At 36.4% G+C, this 18,648-nt stretch overlaps 2 protein-coding genes and 1 long non-coding RNA gene across 3 annotated transcripts; all 3 read right to left on the reverse strand.

The window, feature by feature from the left end:
• Positions 1-5,092: 5,092 nt before the first annotated feature.
• On the reverse strand, positions 5,093-7,532 carry LOC113322726 (glucomannan 4-beta-mannosyltransferase 9-like). The gene is made up of 8 exons (XM_026570867.1): positions 7,131-7,532; positions 6,962-7,060; positions 6,647-6,899; positions 6,306-6,553; positions 6,123-6,236; positions 5,843-6,042; positions 5,550-5,753; positions 5,093-5,467 (listed from the first exon to the last, which is right to left on the reverse strand). The coding sequence occupies exons 1-8, from the start codon at positions 7,473-7,475 to the stop codon at positions 5,308-5,310; spliced, it is 1,623 nt and encodes a 540-aa protein (XP_026426652.1). The 5' UTR covers positions 7,476-7,532; the 3' UTR covers positions 5,093-5,307.
• An 832-nt stretch (positions 7,533-8,364) lies between these two features.
• On the reverse strand, positions 8,365-11,695 carry LOC113325429. Its single transcript, XR_003348029.1, has 3 exons — positions 10,394-11,695; positions 9,526-9,653; positions 8,365-8,663 (listed from the first exon to the last, which is right to left on the reverse strand). It is a non-coding gene; the product is annotated as an uncharacterized LOC113325429 (long non-coding RNA).
• A 3,308-nt stretch (positions 11,696-15,003) lies between these two features.
• Positions 15,004-16,110, reverse strand: LOC113324051 (bifunctional protein FolD 4, chloroplastic-like). The gene has a single exon (XM_026572389.1). It carries the CDS (start codon positions 16,108-16,110, stop codon positions 15,004-15,006), a length of 1,107 nt encoding a protein of 368 aa, XP_026428174.1.
• Positions 16,111-18,648: the final 2,538 nt, after the last annotated feature.

Genomic DNA, 18,648 nt, shown 5'->3' on the forward strand with positions numbered 1-18,648 from the left:
CTAATGGATTTTTTTAATTATGATTAAAATAATCAATTATTATAATGGTTACCAAACATATACGTAATCCATTATAATAACGGTTACCAAACAGCCGCAAGGACTAGATTTTCAACTTAATGATGTTGAAGAGTGAAAAATTTGATTGAGAATGAATTCTTAAATGGCTTCGGAAAAAAAAAGAAAAAAAAAGACTTTGGGAGAAGCAATTGTGATTTTTTAGGTCTTGGTTGATTACAAATTTTGGTTTCTAGAAGCCAAACAGCAAGCTTCTCAAAATTTATTCAAAGAACCTGATTAGTCTTTTACTTTGCAAGCTTGGGAATTGGCAGGCCCATCTAATTTGACATTGCTTGGTAAGTCGAAATTTGGCTACAGATTTTGCAGTCATCACCGTTTACTAATTTCCAAAATGATGCAAATTGCCTCAGCTGTGAAATTTTACGAACTATGATTTTAGGCATATCGAAAACTTTCAAGGCATATAAAATAGTTTTCCCATCCTAGGTGACCTTATAAGGGGTGTTTATTGGATAGTTCAATTACCTATATACCCTTGAACCTAAAATCAAAAAATAAACTATCCTAAACATCTCTTCTTCTTCTTTCTCCAGCCAAACCACCTTCCTTTTCTCTCAGATTTTTTTTTCATCACTGTAATTAATTATCGATTCGTGAAAATTCGTTCATCGGTTAAATTGAACTATATAATGGATCGTACAAAGAAAAAAGCAAACGTCAGGTGCTCTAAATCCTCTTCCAATCCATGAATTAAAGAAGAAGAACCAATTGAAGATGAAGGTGTAAAAACTATAATTGAACCAGAAATTGAATCGGAAATTCAACCATTTGAAGCTCCAAATACTGAAATGAGGATAAGAAGGTATTCCCTACAAACCCAATATTTTATTTGTTGTTTATCATGAATTGAATGGGTTAAATTGCTAAAAACTTAGGGTTTTTGATGGTTACAGTAGCGGGTTCGGCTGATAATTGAGTTGAGTTTTGAGCCGCACTGTTCTTGAAATTTCACCCTGAAAGTGTCTATGAACAGTTCGGCTAAACCGTAAATGTCAATTTTTAGCCGAACCCCAAAATGTGTATTGAATACGTCCCAGAACAGTGTCAGGTTCGGCTAATACCTTGCAAACCTTCCCGGCCGAACCTGAGAAGTGAAATTTACCCCAGGTGGTTGTCAGGTTCGGCTGACTCGATTAGATCACTTTCAAGCCGAACCTCTCTCTGTAAACACTTCGAAAATATAGATTTGCAGGCTCTAGGTTCGGCTAGCTCGTGTTGTTGAGTTATCAGCCGAACCTTCTCTTTGCACACTCAATTTTTTCGATCTTGTTTTGGCCATAACTTTTTCGTCAGATGTCGGAATGACCTCATTTTTTTGCGTTGTGTTTGTCTTTTCATTCTCTTGAAGTTGAAGATAAGATCTAATTGATTTTAATGAGTTTAATACGGACCTTGGTATTCTCCATCATTAGACTTCACTTTCTTAACACTTTTAGTAATTTCAACTTTTTTTGTTTGGTTCATCCTATGAAAAGGCTGCACAATAGAAAACATATGTAATAAAAAGCCTAACCCCTAAATGTGTATGAATTTAAGTGTTTCATGGAAAATCAGTATCATGTTCGGCTGATGTGATTTTTTGAATATGAGCCGGACTTGGAAAAATATATAATTCAGCTGATACGATATTTAGAGTGAGAACCAAACCTAACTCTCAGGAATAAGTTCGGCTTGTTATTAGAATTTAATATGAGCCGAACTAGGATCTTGCAAATAGGTTGGAAGTTGGAAAATGAAGGTTCGGCGTATAACCTTAACAAATTCAGCTAGCCGAACTGTTCATCAATTTAGTGGGTTCGGCTAATATTTTTAAGCCGAACATAGTCATGGTTCGCCGAACCATGATGAAAAATACAATTTTTTAATGATTTCAAGCTACAAAAATGAGATTAAACATAAAATAGAAGTGTATATGTGTGTTAGAAGCATTGGGTTCCTCATCTATGTATTCATCATCTGGATTTGGCTCATAAAAATCATCATCTTGAGTTTGAGTTTGTGTAAAATCATTCTCATAATCTAAGAAATCAGCCATTTCTGGATCATTGTTGTTGTTGATATGTATTTTCCTAGGTTTTTTAGATGAAGAATGACCCTCCTCATCCTCCATTGAATCAAGAAGAAAATTTTTCTCACTTTCTCCTTCTCCTTCTCAATAAAAACTTTGATTTTTTTCCCCCAAATTTTTTCATCTAAACACACCTATATTATTCTGAAAATTATCTTAATCACTAAACAAAAGTTTTAATCACTAATCCAAATTACTAACACTAATACGTAAAGGGTAGATTTGATATTAAAAAAAATTTGGTTAAGGGGATTTCTGATTTTGTTATTTCACATCATTTTTTTGTCTTTATTCAATATGCTTAATAAGATGTGAAAACTACAGACAAACCCATTTTCCAGATTTTTTCCACTGTGAAACCCACGCCCAGAAAAATTCAGGCGCGCACCCATTTTCTGTGAGAAAATTTCTCACAAACCCAGAATTTATAAAATTATGTTCCGGTCTATTTTTCTCTTCTCTTCTTTATCTTTCTCTCGTTTTCTATTGTTCTTCTCGTCTCTCTGTGGACCTCAATTCAAAGGAATTGAGTTTGATTTTGTGTGAATAATCTCTAAGAAGTTTAGTAGCTTGATGAGTCGAGGGAGAAGGTGATGGCACTGAAGTCGATTGAGTTATGGAAGAAGAAGAAAAAGGTAAGCTAATTCAAGGTTTCGTAAATGATTGATATTTTATGTGAAATCGATTTGAATCGATCAATTGTCGATGAGTTTGTTGTTAATTGAAGTAGAAATGGTTGTGAGAGGTTTAATTTTGGTTTTTTTAGGAAATTGAATTTCACAGATAGGGTTTCAATGAATGGAAGATGAAGATGGAGAACGACTCAGAATACAGATCTCAACATACCACCAACTTTGCACATCAGGTGTTCGAGGAAGTGACTGAATTAGTTAAAGTTCAGCCAAGGAAGTCAATGTTGTTGCCGGTTAAGGAATGAAGCCACTGATGCTCAGTCATGATAAGAGAATACTTTTGGTTGTTGTGTTCAAGATGTTGCTGCTGATGAGTTGAGCTCGAGACTGAAATGGATTTCTGCTGTTGTTAGTAATTGAAGCAATGGAATTGATGGCACTGGATTGTGAGAAACAGAGAACAATAGCTGCAAGGAATGGTGCTTATATTTCTTGGTAATCGTGGAACTTCATGCAAGTTTTCACACAATGAACAAAGAGATGCAAACACGGGTTGGGGTGCCAAGGAAGATACCGCTGCAAGATGGGGAAAACATGGGTACTGTGGTACAACAAAAGTTCCCAAAATTACTATGTGGAGAGATCGACAGATAAGTCTCAAATGTAAAAAATTAACCAATGGCGACCACAAGGAGCATAAACGTCAGAGAACCTTGGCGATGTAGATTCTAGTCACCGTTCCTGACCTTCTATCTTTTTCTTCTTCTTTTTTTGTATGTGTGCTTAGCCTGATGCTTTTCTAAAGAACTGACCCATGAATTTAATTGACAAACTTTATCAAGTACTTCGATGGGCCACTGGCTCTTTTAACTAGTTCACGACAAAATTTCTTACTACGTGTTGCATAGTTAAACGTAGCTAAAATGGTGGTACTGGTTATAAGTTGTTGCCTGGAAGAAGAATCGGTGGTACTGGTCATAAGCTGAAATGGTGGTGCCGCGAATAAATCTCAAGTTATGATCTGAGGTTTAATGGAATGGCCGTGAACTCAAAGAAGAAAGATAGTTGCAGCTCTGGTGGTATATGGCAGTGGCAGCCGATGCACTGAGTAGGGTTGTGTTGCAGAAGTAGAGTTGAGACGGAAGCAAGCACATGCCTGGTGCAAGCCAGCAAGATGGAAGTGCAGATGGATTTGGTGTGCGTGTAACGTGTATTTAAAAGAAAATGGAGGTGTGAATAATGATGCATAACAGGTTATGCATCTACAAAATTTGTTGCATAACTTGTTATGCATTCTCGAAATTGGTTGCATAACACGTTTTGCGGCTTTTTTTTGTGTGCATAACAAGTTATGCAATCCAGAAAACGGTTGCATAACACGTTATGCAGCTACTTTTTTCTTAGTATTGAAACCAACAAAAAATAAGGTTGCATAACTTGTCACGCACCTACAATAATATCTACATAACATGTTATGCAGTCGTTAAAATGGATGCATAACCTGTTATGCATCCGAAAATAGGACTGCATAATGCATTATGCATCGAGAAAATTGTTGCACAATATTTTACGCATCGAGAAAATGGATGCATAACCTGATATGCATCCGTAAATATGGATGCATACTGCATTATGCATCAATTTTTTATATGTACGGCTAAAATCAACCAAAACAATGGCTACATAACTTGTTATACATGCATAACATTGTTATGCAGTCGAGAAAATGGTTGCATAGTTCGTTATGCGTCTGCAGAATGTGTTGTGCATCGTTTTTGGTGACTGCATAATGGTTAAGTATCAAGTTTTCAAAAAATTTCCCTAAAATGAGGATCACCTCCGATTTTTTCGTTAAAAATAAAAATTTGATATTCTTGTTTGTACTCGTTGCGTAGCTCTTTTAAAAAGATTTCCAACGATATAAAATTTGTAAAATTCTAAGACGCGGATTTTTAGATATGTTATGTCCAAGTTGCGCTGCCAATTATACCCCTGAAAAAGATAGTATGCATAACGAGTTATGCCTGAAAAGATAGTATGCATAACCAGTTATGTATTGATTCATATAATAATTTCATATAATTATGGGTGTCACGGTATACAAAATTAATTATGGGCCTGAAAACGAGAATATTATTTTTTTTGGGTCTCCCCCTAATTTCCCCTAATAAGATTTCATCATGCCTAAAATCATAGTTCAATTTTACAGCATGAAAAGCAGGCCCAATAAGAAGAAAAAATCCCAAGCCCTTGTTCCTGGTAATCCAAAGGAAAAGAAAAGAAGAACTTTTTAGTCTATTATTATGGCAACTTGGAACGAGTAACATCTCATTGCATTTAGCTAATCAAAATTTATTATCTATCATAGTGCACATGTTTATTGGTACATCAAAGAATCATATCTAGAAACAACAATCTTATACAACATGTAGTTATAATGAATCCTAGCTAAATACAAATATCCTATAGTAGTAATACTAAATACATTACAAAAGAAGATAATTGGTGTTATTGTTGTTGTGCAGATCACTTTGGTATTTGGGTGCCGATGTAACCGAAACCCGTAATGAAGAACGCGATAGCTTGTCCGAATAAGTAAAGGAAGTACCAGTACTTCCCAAATGCAAGATCATAGGATGCACATACAAATATGTAGAATCCGATCCAGAGCTCCAACGGATAGATTCTGTTTATGTTCATTCAAAAACAAGAAATGACCATTTGAAACTGCATTTTAAGAAAAACAAAAGTAGAATTTCGTATGTTACCTTTCTCTGAATCGTGTCATTAATGATTCTTTAGTTGCTGGTCTAGTAGAATCTTTCGATTTGAGTAGAGCATCTCCTAATTTTTCAGTGACAACCCATTCGTTTACTCTCCCTGCATCTAGCAGACCGATGAATGTACCTTTGGTTCGATGCATTGACATGACATTTTCGAAAAGAATCCGGTTAAAGACCAAGTAGAATGACCTGCAAAGTTTCAGACAGCGAAAACAAACACAAACTTGTAAGGTTTTAAAAAAAAAAAAGAAAAATGGTAAATTGAGCTAAAGTTGTACCTTGGTGTTTCAATTGCATTGAGAATTGAAATGATAGAAGGTATGTACACTAAACCCCATTTTGGAATTCCGACTTCAGGAACAAAGACCGTTGCAGGAATTATGACACAGTAAAAGAAGAATGTGCTTAGATGAGCCACAATCTTTCGCACAAAGAAGAAGCTATAAATTACATAAAGCTTCTTCCATGGATTAACCCTCTGCATTCAGTGAAAAAAAAAATTACCACCAGAAGCTGACTATAAGAATTGCAACAGTCAATGAATGAGCTTTTGATTACCTCATTCCTAATGATCTCCATAACCATTTTCTTGAATAAATTGGCAGGTCCACACGACCACCGATGCTGTTGAAATCGGAATGCCTTGAAAGTACTTGGCAATTCATTTTTGACCTTCATTATACGGAAAAGTGTAAGGAGGTAACTGGAAATGCAGTGCTAGAGGTGTGTTTAGTTCTGTACCTTGATATGACCAACGTAGACGAATTTCCATCCCTTGAGACTGGCGCGAATGGCAAGATCCATGTCTTCAACTGTAGTCCGGTCATTCCATCCTCCAGCTTCATTAAGAGCAGACAGTCTCCAAACTCCAGCAGTACCATTGAACCCGAAGAAAGCATAAGTAGAGGAACCAACTTCTTGCTCAACTCTGAAATGGTAATTCAATGACATCTCTTGGACTCTGGTCAGTATGCACTCGTCCGCATTCACTGCAAGATAAAATGCACACTTTCTCTGATTAGAGTCAGTTGAAACTCAATTCACTAACATAGTAACTAGTTATGGGTTAGCAAGCTAATTACCAAATTTCCATCGAGCTTGCACTAGACCGATTTCAGGATTATGCACAAAGTAAGGTACTGTCTTTTCAAGGAAATCGGAATCGGGCTGAAAATCTGCGTCTAAGATTGCAACCAAATCACATTCCTCAACATAGCTGTGTTTCAAGCCTTGTTTTAGAGCTCCAGCTTTATACCCATTTCGGTTATCTCTAATTTCATACTTGATGTTAACTCCTTTGTTTGCCCATTTCTGGCATTCTAGTTCCACCAAATCCTGTACAAACAAATATTTCTCAGTAAATGAAATTTTAAAGACAATGTGAGATGGAGAAAGACCTTGATGATTGGATCGGTAGAATCGTCGAGGACTTGAATTATGACTCGGTCCGATGGCCATGAAAGTCCACATGCAGCTCCAATTGAGAGCTTATACACCTGCGAACATTACACATATAGTGGAATCAGAAATAAGACAACAAAGAAGATGCATAACCAACATTCATACCTCTCTTTCGTTGTACATTGGAATTTGAACAAGAACCATAGGATAATTCGAATGGCCCTTCTCGACATCAACCTGAATGGTTTCAAATTTGTAACGCTTTTCTGGTTTCCGGCCAAACAACTTCACACAGAGGATCACGACACCCATATATACTCTTTCAATGAACAGCATTATAGACATTGTTAAACAAACAATGACACAAATGTTGAGAAATGGAGCTAACACTGAACTTCTTACAAAATCCCATGCAACTCCAAGTACTCGAATTACATCGTCTTTCGTCCACAAATGGACTAGTACTGTTTCCGGAACAAAGCTCGCCGGCAACAATGGAAACCAATCCATTTCGTTAAAAAAAGTGAACGGAAAAACACTCACCTAAGCCAAAACCAGTACGTACACAATTCTCTCAATAATGCAAAACTGAGATCCAAACAGAGGGTTATGTATAGGAAGAGATGAAAGACATGTAGACAAAACAGTAGGACTCTGTCTTAAGATATTCTCTCACGCACCACTTGAAATCTTACACAATAATCAAATACTCTAGGACAAGTTTGTTGTTATGCCCTACTACTATTTGCATATGTACTAGCACTGTATGATTATTTAGTATGACGAAGCTCTAAACTAAAGTAAACCATGAGTCTGAACAAAACAACAAAAGACAGGTAGTATTTCCAGTTGTTCTCGATTAATACTTAACCATAGGCTGAAGAATCTTGTACAGAGAAACTGGTTTTCGGTCACGTTTTTGCGAACATGGGATTGATGCGTCAATGGCTCGCAACCGAAAATATAAAATGCATTCGGTTTTGGTTTAATATTAACGTGTTTGATGATGTCTTTTCTTCTTTTAGTATTTGGTTGGACAGATCAAATTCTGTCCGTACTAGTAAACAAGAAATTGAAAATTTTCCTGTGGGTGAAACCCAGCCATTGTCCGTGAAAGTCCCATTGCTTTCACAATTGACTTGAAGCCATAATTCCACAGGTAAAACTAGGATTCAGAAGAGCCCGAAATTCTGTCGGTGAGTTTAGAGCTCTACTGAAGAAATTCGAAGCAGTTGGTTCCTCGTGAGTTAGTCGCATGTGGCTGGTGGAGGAGGGTGCCTAAACTAAGATCTATTAATAAAACAAAATGAATGGAAATGTGAGACTTTCTGATCAAATTTGACAAATTATATAATGTAACCTTTACTTGGTTCTTGATTTTGGTTTTGTTTTTCTTGAATCTAAAGTAAGAATACCTGGGATCTCACGCCTTACAGAAACATAACCACATGTTGATTACCTCAGCTAAACTAAGCTTCTCAATGTTAGACCAGATCTATGTTCATGAGACAATTTAAGTAATGGAATGGAATATACAAGTGGAGCATTTTATGTTCGATGTCTGTCGACAAAATATGCAAAACACCTATAGATTGCCATAGTAAAAGACAGGAATGCTCTGAAGCACAGATTTGCTGAGAACCCCTGTAGTTACTGATTCTGCCAAGCCAATGACCCCATCATTTTGCTTATTTTCACCTGTATTAAATCAGAAGCATAGGTAAAATTGCATCACCAAATGAATCAAGGGGCCGGGCACGAAAAGAGCTCTAAAAGTAAAACCAAGAAAATAGAAAAAGCCAATCAACTTTATGCAGAGATCTCCAAACAGTTGGTGCAACACTAATTTATTTTTCCATGTGGAATCTGAGATTGAATAATACAATTATTACAAGTACATCTCTTCTTTCATTTTCTTGTTTTTGTATACAGTAGTGAGGAATGAAACATTTGTGATCTCTATGACTACGTACTACACAGCTACTATTTTGTAGGACTAATGTTGTTTGGCTACATTTAAGTTCTATTCTTCATTAATTGAATGTTTGATGCATGATTACACTTATAAGCCTGGTCCAGATACAAGAAAAATAGCATGTGATGCATTTCAGGTTTAGTATAAACAAACAACATGGTGATGATTACCTCAGCATTATTAACTTGTCGTCGACATACACGTTATGACTATACAAGTAAAAAAGAAGTTCCGAAATTCTTGGTCTGTACTCTGTAGTGTAAAAAGTAAAAAACCAATTCGCAAAGCTAGATGGCTATGTGAAAACATAGGAGAGAAAGATCTCGTACTGCAATGTACAAAAGGTAAACAAATAGGCTGGCAGAGCGGAATTCACAACTTATTCTAACTGGCTAACTGCTGAGTATGTTTTTTAGGGGATTATGTCAGTTTTTACTTTGATGGAAAAGGAAAATCAAATGGAAAAGGATGCTGACACAAAGAAGAAGTGCCAAAATCGTAACAACTGATTACGGGGAGGACCTCAATAATCTCCAATGGGTTTACATACTTCCCTTTTGAGTGAATTAATGCACTGATGAATACCTGGCAGTCCTTATGAAGTGTACCCTCCTAGCTAGCTCCCAGCTCAGGAGGCCACTGTATTGTAGTAGGCAAGCACTGCACATTTCTTGTTTCTTTCCCTGTACCTTTTCTAGCTCCATTGAACACACCTGCAGTGTTGCACAATATATTTTCAATCCCAGTATTTCGATTTTCAGTATTAACAGAAATATTTACAAAGGCCTTATACTAAACTAGGAAGGATTAGCTCAAGATACTCAAACAAATTAAAAGAACAAAATAGAAAATATGATCATCAGGTTTGTGCTCTGACTGCCTTAGCAGCTCTTGCAGCAGCCAGTCCATGAGGACGCCCAGTTCTCCTAGCAGCAATGACAATTATGCTGCTGTTGCAGGAGCTGGAACTCTGAATGATTGCCAATAGCTAGTCACAGTATGAAAACTTATTGAGGAAAAGGAATAGGCCATTTAGTGGTTACCAAACTGTAGACTATTAGTGAAACAGCGATATTTCACTACCACAGAATGATGAAACAGATGAAACAGCGATCATTCGTGAAGCTTTCAATCATCCAATTATCTATCCTACCATGTCGCCATAAAATACACGGAACCAATATATGCGTTCGTTCTATCTATTGAAGCAATATACTGTCAAAAAATATACACCCCTTGGCTTCAAACTTGAATTTCATAAATCCTATCCAGTACTCATAGATAAACATAACGATAATACTAAAGATTCAAATAACTGCACCAAGACATATATTCTTCATGCTGCTCATACATAAGAGGTGACACAATTTTCATTTCAGAAATAACGAAACAAGTATAAACAAAAACGTACTATGTGCGCTGTAAATATAAGAAATTCAAATAATCTACGTACCACTACTGAGTATGCATCTCGTAATATCGTTCAGTTCTGAAGTAGCTGATGGTAATTCAGCTGACCTTGGAATATCTTCATCAGTTCAGGAACTTCTTGCTCATACTTTATGACAAACTTCTCCAAAAAAGACTTGTCTACCATTGTTGAAAATGTGCCTAAAGAAATATTTTCCTTGATCAGACCTCTGGAGACTAAAATCCTAATAACAGAACACCTTGGGATAATCCTCTCCTTCAATCTATGATTAAAAACTTTTGGGTATTCAGCAACAATTGATGAATCATAACCCATTTCATTCACAAGGAAATTCATTATTGCCATAATCTTCTTCTCGGACACCATCATACACTGAGGATTTTTCCTAAATGCTGTTTGAATTCGATCATCAGACCAACCCCATCTCCTGTAAACATCTATTTTTTTCCCCCAAACTTGCTTCACTCATTTGTGTCAATACGATTATAGCTATAAAAAACATAGTGTACGAAGGATTGAAACCTGATCCCTTAACCTTCCGAACAATCTTTACAAATCTTTTAGAATCTACCATAAACGATCCTGGTTTTTTGATTAAATACTTAAGAATATTATTTTCAGGTACACCTTCTTCACATCTCAAAAGCTTTAGGTTGACCATCAAAGCTTTAACTATGCTTATCCTAACCCGAACAAATTGCATAATCATTTTAATCACATTTTGGTCAGACTGAACAATGCTCTTAAGTATATCCAATGAAGGGATTATTCCTTTATTAAAACTCTGCCCAAGGATCAATGGGTCATTTGAGATGAAATTTGCAAGGTCAAGTCCATAAACCTCTCTAGAATTGAAAAAATTGAATTTTGGCTATCTGGTTTCATTGAGAGGATGAATGGGTTTTTGGGTATTAATTTAGAAATGCGTGCTTCAGTAAATCCGCATGCTTTTAGTAGGGTTAGTACTGAATCGGGTTTAGTTGTGGTTTTGAAATTGAGTTTTTTAGAAACACTAATAGCTTCATTTTCAGACAATCCACATGAATTTATAAGATAAGAAACTACAAATGAAGATTCAGAAGTACCATTACCATGTATTATTGCTAGTAGTAGTAGTAGAGAAGGAATAAAAGATGGAAGTAACCCTAGATTTAGAAATTACAACATTTGGATTTTGAAATTTAAAGAGAGAATATTTAGCTGGTAGTGCTAGTGAAGAAAATTTTCCATTGATGAACTGCCTTTTCAGAGATACCCCTGCTTTATACAACACAAGGATCGAAACATTGCACCAAAATACCACCACCACCACCACCACCGGAAGGAAGAAATAGGGTTTTTTTCTGAAATCTGATAAACCCCTTGGGAGTTGTGATCTTTAGGGAGGGGCAGTTGGAACTTGTAACCGAGGGAGTGGAGTCGTAGTTGACTCATTAATTAGAAAACGATTCATAATCGATATCTGAGTTTGAGATTTTACCCAATGCGGTCAATTTCGGTCGAGACCGACTAGAGGTTTAGCGAGACAAGATTCGGCTGAGAAACATGTTGAGACCAGTTACGAAGTCGAGGACAATATGAAAATTTAGTTATAATATATATATATATATATATATATATATGAAAATAAAGATTTCAGGAATTTACAGGATTCTTTACCTAAATAAAATTGTCAACGTGTCAGAGACGAAACCGAGGTCTGAAATTCATGAAGACTAATGATGATGAATATGCGTGCATCACTGGCTTCCAAGTCCTGCCCAGGCATAAGACATACTCTGGACTTGTATATAGGTCATTGTAAGTCTATTTTCATTTTGCTTACTTTGCTTCCAAAGTGAGATGAAAGAATGCACAAGTTTTGCTTGTGTATCAATCAGACTCATGTAATTCTTGCCTTGAACTATCCTTGTGATGCAAATGGATTATAACTTGTACACCAGTTAGCTTCCTTTCCTGGCCATGCCCAATTCTCAATTGGTGAATGCCCTATGTTGAACAACTTGATAGATAATATGAGCATCCAAGGAATGAACTGCAACTACCTCATCAAGTGTGTCACAATCATATTGCAATTAAATGGTATGAGCGACAAGGTATTGGACCAAAAATGCTCCAACTCATTGCGACTACCTATATACCTACTCTATAGATCGAAGGGTCAAGCACAAATCATAATTCATCCTCTTCTGGACTAGCAACTAAAGCCAACTCGTTTTTGCAGGGCCAAAGCTATTTCCAAAGAGCCTTTGCAGTTGATGTACAAGTGTGCGACATTGAACGTTCCTTTGGAATGCATCATAGTCTTGCATTCTTAGGTTTACATCACAACGATGATGAATCCTATGCATCATGAAGCTCTCTCGAGTAAGCAACACGGTATAATGATGCTTTCACATCATATATGCTTCACTGGACAAGTTTTATATCTTAAGGATGCATCTTCCATTAATGCACCTTCAACCAACATCCATTCCTTATATATATCTTATCGATATTTTAACAAGTAGAAAAAGGGGAGATGTTATCCATAGGCCGAGTCCACCTTCTTCCACGATAATGAATTCGAGAAGATGCACCATAATGATGCGTTTTATTTCTTAGCCAACATATAATTAACTTACATAATGCACACTGATGCATTTTATCTCTTGGCCAGCATCCACAAACGCGATGAACCATGATAATAAAATTTGAGTTCTGGGCAAACATGTACTGCACGCACAACATAATTGTTGAGATGAAGGTTTCATCATGTCATTCAATGACGCGTCTTTGAATATGTAAATGCAAGTGTTACATCTAGTCTGGCATAAAGCTATGGATGTTGACTACTTGGTCCTATGTTCTTCCCGATACGTCACAAAACTTGATTGGTTATAAATAGGTTTTCAAGGTGAAGCATGATGTTGATAAAAGATATAAAACCTTTATTGTTGCTAAAAGCTTTCATCAATTATAAGCTTTGATTACACAGATACCTTCAATCCGATAGTAAAACATGTTACACCAAGTTTAGTTCTCTCCCTTGTTTTTAATTTTGATTGGCATATCAAACATCTAGAGCATAAATAATGCCTTTTTAGATTGAGACTCGAAAGGGGAGGTTTACATGACTCAGACCCAGGATATCAAGATAAGAAACATCCATTATGTCTGTAAGTTTCACAAATCACTGTATGTACTCAAAAAATTACGAAGAGCATGGTATGAAAAATCAATGGAGGCTCTTGGTAATATATATTTTGTTTCTTACTTTCTAATTATCTTCTATTTGTTCAGAAAATTGGATCTCAATAATATAATCATCACTGCTGGTGATAGTGTTAGAGCATAGCTCGGTTGAACTCACCAAGCATTGATATGTCAAGTTTGGTTGTCATTTGGAGTCGCTTGATTAAATACTAGAGTCAACTTCGTTTATGTTAGACTAGAAAGTCTAGGAATGTTGAGAAGAAGTAACGACTACAACAACGACATCATCCTTCCACTTGAGGTTAGTAACATTGAATTGAACTTGTTTCCATTTCTAACATATCTTTCAAGTCGTGCTATATTGAAAACATAACATGCGAGCTTGTATATAAATAGTACTCTAGTAGATAGACATGATGATAATAGTATGGTCATAGTATTAAGGAATTATATTACGAAGTATAATGCTTATCTTTTGAACTTAGTACATATGACATCAACATAATCTTATATATAGTTTTATGATTACGTGTATAGGTGCATGGTGAAGATTTCATCCTAGAAAACAATGTTTTACATTTTTGTAAAGGAAGTAAGTTTGTGAACTTGTTTCATGAATTGAAAGGGCAATCAATAGGTATATTGGTCCTGCTATTGTTTGCATGTTCTTTGGATGACCAATATGTGTGAGTTGGTAGAACCGATCTTGACTCAGGTTATGTATAATGGTATAACCGATCACAGTACCTAGACTTATGATTTGGTAAGACCGGTTCCGGTAATTGGTGTACCGATCCTAAGTAATCACCATGAGATGGTATGATCGATCCTTGTAATTGGTGTGACCGATTCTGGTAATTGGTGTGACCGATCATAAGAGTTTGTGTGACCGATCCTTGTAATTGGTATGACTGATCACAAGTAGATACCATGTGTAGATGAAACAGATTCTTGTAATTGGTATGACCGATCCTGGTGACTGGTGTGAACGATCACAATTAGGTACCATGTTTAGGTAGAACCGATCCATGTGATTGGGATAACCGATCCGAACCCATCTATATGACTTGGTAGGACCGATAACAACTAACCATTGTGACTTGGTATGACCGATCACATAGTTGTCTTGGAATTTTGGTTGAACCAATTCTAAACTTGTTTGAAAGTGTGGTAGAACCGATTTCAATATGCAAATCCGATTTTCCAGGACTTACATATTTTCTTCATGAACTTGTGTAGATTCAGAATTAGGGTTTGCAGGAGGCAGGTATTAAGCTTAAAAGAGAGAAGTGAATAAAACAGTAGAGGAATCACACCGTAAACTATTAAAATTCCTAAAAAGAATTTTATTAATAATAAATTTCTCTCCATAAAATACAAAAGAATCTAAAACCGAAAGAAAAGATGCGTAATTGCAGAAAATATGTCCCAGCTGGTCATTCAAACTTAAGAGCCCTCTTAGCCATGAGAAGCGTGTTTGAGAGAAGCATTGCGGTGGTCATGGATTCCACTCCTCCCGGTACTGGAGCTATAACTGAAGCCCACTCATAAGGCACTTCATAGCAAACGTCCCCAACAAATTGATAGGACCCTAGATGACTTTTCATCATGTTATTGCCGGTGTCAATGACAATTGCTCTTGGCTTAATCCAGCGAGCCCTCACCAGATAAGCTCTTTCTGCAGCGGAGATAAGGATATCTGCTTGGCCAACGATCTCCTTGAGGTTCTCTGTTCCACGGTGCACAACAGTGACCTTGGAACCGTGCCTCCGTAGTAAATATGCGGCAGGAGGTGCAACGATGTCAGTATCAGTTCCATTACCAATAACAACTACTGATTTCCCCTTTATACGAAGGTCACATCTATACAACAATTCCATGCATGCTTTGGCTGTACATGGAATTACGGAAGGAAATTTAAGCTCTTGATCTCGTGTTTTTAGTGAACTGAATCCGTCAACATCTTTCTCAACTCGAACAGCATTCAAGATTTTCGCTTTATCCATATGACGAGGTAGTGGCAGCTGAATGTGTATACCATGAACAGAGGGTTCCTCGTTGAATCGCGAAATATAATCAACAACTTCTTCTTCTGAGGAATCATCTTGCAGACGAACTACATCGGTTTCGATCCCTGCTGCTTCACAAGCCTTCAACTTGTTCGCAAGAAGATCCGGCGAGTGATTCTTATCCCCAACTACAATAACAGTTAACTTTGGTGTGACGCCAATTGCATCCCTCATCTCCATTACTTCATCGGTGATTTCATCTATGATTTCCTCTGCAACCGCCTTTCCGTTAAGTTTCACTCTAGGAAATCTAGTACTCATTGACATCGCCACAGCAGTAATACTAGAATTAGAACTTCGACGCTGCATGCTGATCGAGGAGGCACCAAAGCCAGCAGGATTTGGAGGTTTGAAAGAAAGAAAAGCTGGTGGTGGTCTTAGACGAACAGAACCACTTCTTCGGATTGTATCGAACTTGGGAAGACGAGCTGTTGATGTTGATGAAGAACAGCTCGAAAATATAGTTGACGCCATTGCTCAAGCGAAGACGATGATGATAGATGGCTTAGAAGTGCTCAAGCGAAGATGACGACGAGAGATGGCTTAGAAGAATATAAAGGTTTTTTTAGAGCGAACGTAATTTGATGTAAATTAATTAAGATAGATGTTTCTCTTAAATACTAAAAAAAAGAAGCAACATCTTTCCAAATTTCTATGCTTATTGATTGCTAAATACTAGAAACCTTATTGGTCTGAAACAACGGACGGATGTTAAGGGCCGGTGAGATCCGAGGGTCCTATTAATATACCAAAAAGGCAGCCCAAGCGTATCAAGGTCCATAGTTTTGAATGTTGTCAAAGTACAAGTTCGGGAAAACAGGGGCCGAGGCAGCCATTGTCATGGGTGGTCTATTGCTCACCTTCTATCGACTAATTTCCCAGTATTGCAAGCCCAATTTGGAACCTAGTGATATAACTCTATTATTGGGGCTGATTTTTATTTTTGGTTTGGACATTTCATAGGATTCTAATATCCTAGATATGGATAGGGGAAGACCAAACGTGGATTAAAAGTCAAATTTCCCCATGATAGAATTTTATTATTGGGGCTGAATTCTTTTTTTGTTTGGGGGCTTCATAGGACTCTAATAACATAATGTGGATATGGGGAGACCAAATGTGTGTTAAAAGTAAAATTTACCCATTAGATATTTATTTTACCTAAAATTAAATTAATTCAAAATTCGAAATTCAAAACCAACGTCAATTCACCAATTTCTTCCTCTCTTCTTCTTATCAAAATCAAACAATGAATCCTATGATCAAAATTTTTGAAATCTTTTTGGTCATCTTCATCGATTTTCAAAACATATGACATCAACATAATCTTATATATAGTTTTATGATTACGTGTATAGGTGCATGGTGAAGATTTCATCCTAGAAAACAATGTTTTACATTTTTGTAAAGGAAGTAAGTTTGTGAACTTGTTTCATGAATTGAAAGGGCAATCAATAGGTATATTGGTCCTGCTATTGTTTGCATATTCTTTGGATGACCAATATGTGTGAGTTGGTAGAACCGATCTTGACTCAGGTTATGTATAATGGTATAACCGATCACAGTACCTAGACTTATGATTTGGTAAGACCGGTTCCGGTAATTGGTGTACCGATCCTAAGTAATCACCATGAGATGGTATGATCGATCCTTGTAATTGGTGTGACCGATTCTGGTAATTGGTGTGACCGATCATAAGAGTTTGTGTGACCGATCCTTGTAATTGGTATGACTGATCACAAGTAGATACCATGTGTAGATGAAACAGATTCTTGTAATTGGTATGACCGATCCTGGTGACTGGTGTGAACGATCACAATTAGGTACCATGTTTAGGTAGAACCGATCCATGTGATTGGGATAACCGATCCGAACCCATCTATATGACTTGGTAGGACCGATAACAACTAACCATTGTGACTTGGTATGACCGATCACATAGTTGTCTTGGAATTTTGGTTGAACCAATTCTAAACTTGTTTGAAAGTGTGGTAGAACCGATTTCAATATGCAAATCCGATTTTCCAGGAGTTACATATTTTCTTCATGAACTTGTGTAGATTCAGAATTAGGGTTTGCAGTGTAAAGATGTCAACATATTTTGAACATGAGCATTAACTCTTATAATTTATTGTTTTAAATATATTACTTGGTACTCAAGGTGATCCTGTACCGAAATAAATTAAGAATATTTTAATTAAGGTTTTGGTTTTATATGCTTTAATTACCAGCAATTAATGCGTAGATCTAGAGAATAAAATTTAGTAATGTGCATTTACTAAATGGAGATTTTCTATGAGATATTTCGGAAATATTGGAAAAAAATTTATTGGAATTAGGAAAACTGAATTTGGGCATTCATTGCATATCTAGAGAGCATTTTTGGGTTTGGAAATTCATTGGTGTCCAAACATCCTTGGTCTATAAATACCTAAGTTTGCGTATTTAGCAAACTATCCTAAGATCCAGGCAAACTTCATTATTTGTTGTTTGTGGTGGAGCCGTCTATTCAGAGAGGAAAGTACTCTAATTAGGTGAAATCTCTTACAACTGCTCGTTTAAAGACTTTTGTGGAATCAAGAAGCTATACGAGTACCGTTGGTGGGAAACTAGATAATTGCAGTGTTGTCAGTTTTCGATGTGATTTGATTGACTAACGGTTGTTGAAACTTTGATTGCACCTAGTTTGTTTGTTCTTGAGAATCTTCTCTTTTGATCTAAAGACATCTTGTGATAACCCATTGTTAAAAGACTCTGTTATGTGTGTGATTGATCACAAGAAGATTCAAGTGGTGTTGTGCAGGTACTTGAAGACAATAGAAAATTTGAAGACGAAGAAGAATTCTTATTATTTTTCGTATCTCGTAGGTTTAGTGCACAAACCTTGATCGGTTTGGATCCAACTAGATACAATTTATCTTTGATATATCTGACTGATTAGTTGCGTGATATCGACATTCTCTATAGTTTCTCTTTGAGATCTATATCGATTGAGTGTAAATCTAAACTTTA

Source organism: Papaver somniferum, chromosome 11, assembly GCF_003573695.1.
Source record: "Papaver somniferum cultivar HN1 chromosome 11, ASM357369v1, whole genome shotgun sequence".
NCBI classification, from domain to species: domain Eukaryota; kingdom Viridiplantae; phylum Streptophyta; class Magnoliopsida; order Ranunculales; family Papaveraceae; genus Papaver; species Papaver somniferum.

Coding starts and splice junctions, on each gene's coding strand:
- LOC113322726 (XM_026570867.1), bottom strand. CDS start 7,475: ATGGATTGGTTTCCATTGTTGCCGGCGAGCTTTGTTCCGGAAACAGTA. Junction 6,900..6,961: donor CTACCGATCCAATCATCAAG/GTCTTTCTCCAT, acceptor TTGTTTGTACAG/GATTTGGTGGAACTAGAATG. Junction 6,554..6,646: donor GCAAGCTCGATGGAAATTTG/GTAATTAGCTTG, acceptor TTTATCTTGCAG/TGAATGCGGACGAGTGCATA.
- LOC113324051 (XM_026572389.1), bottom strand. CDS start 16,110: ATGGCGTCAACTATATTTTCGAGCTGTTCTTCATCAACATCAACAGCT.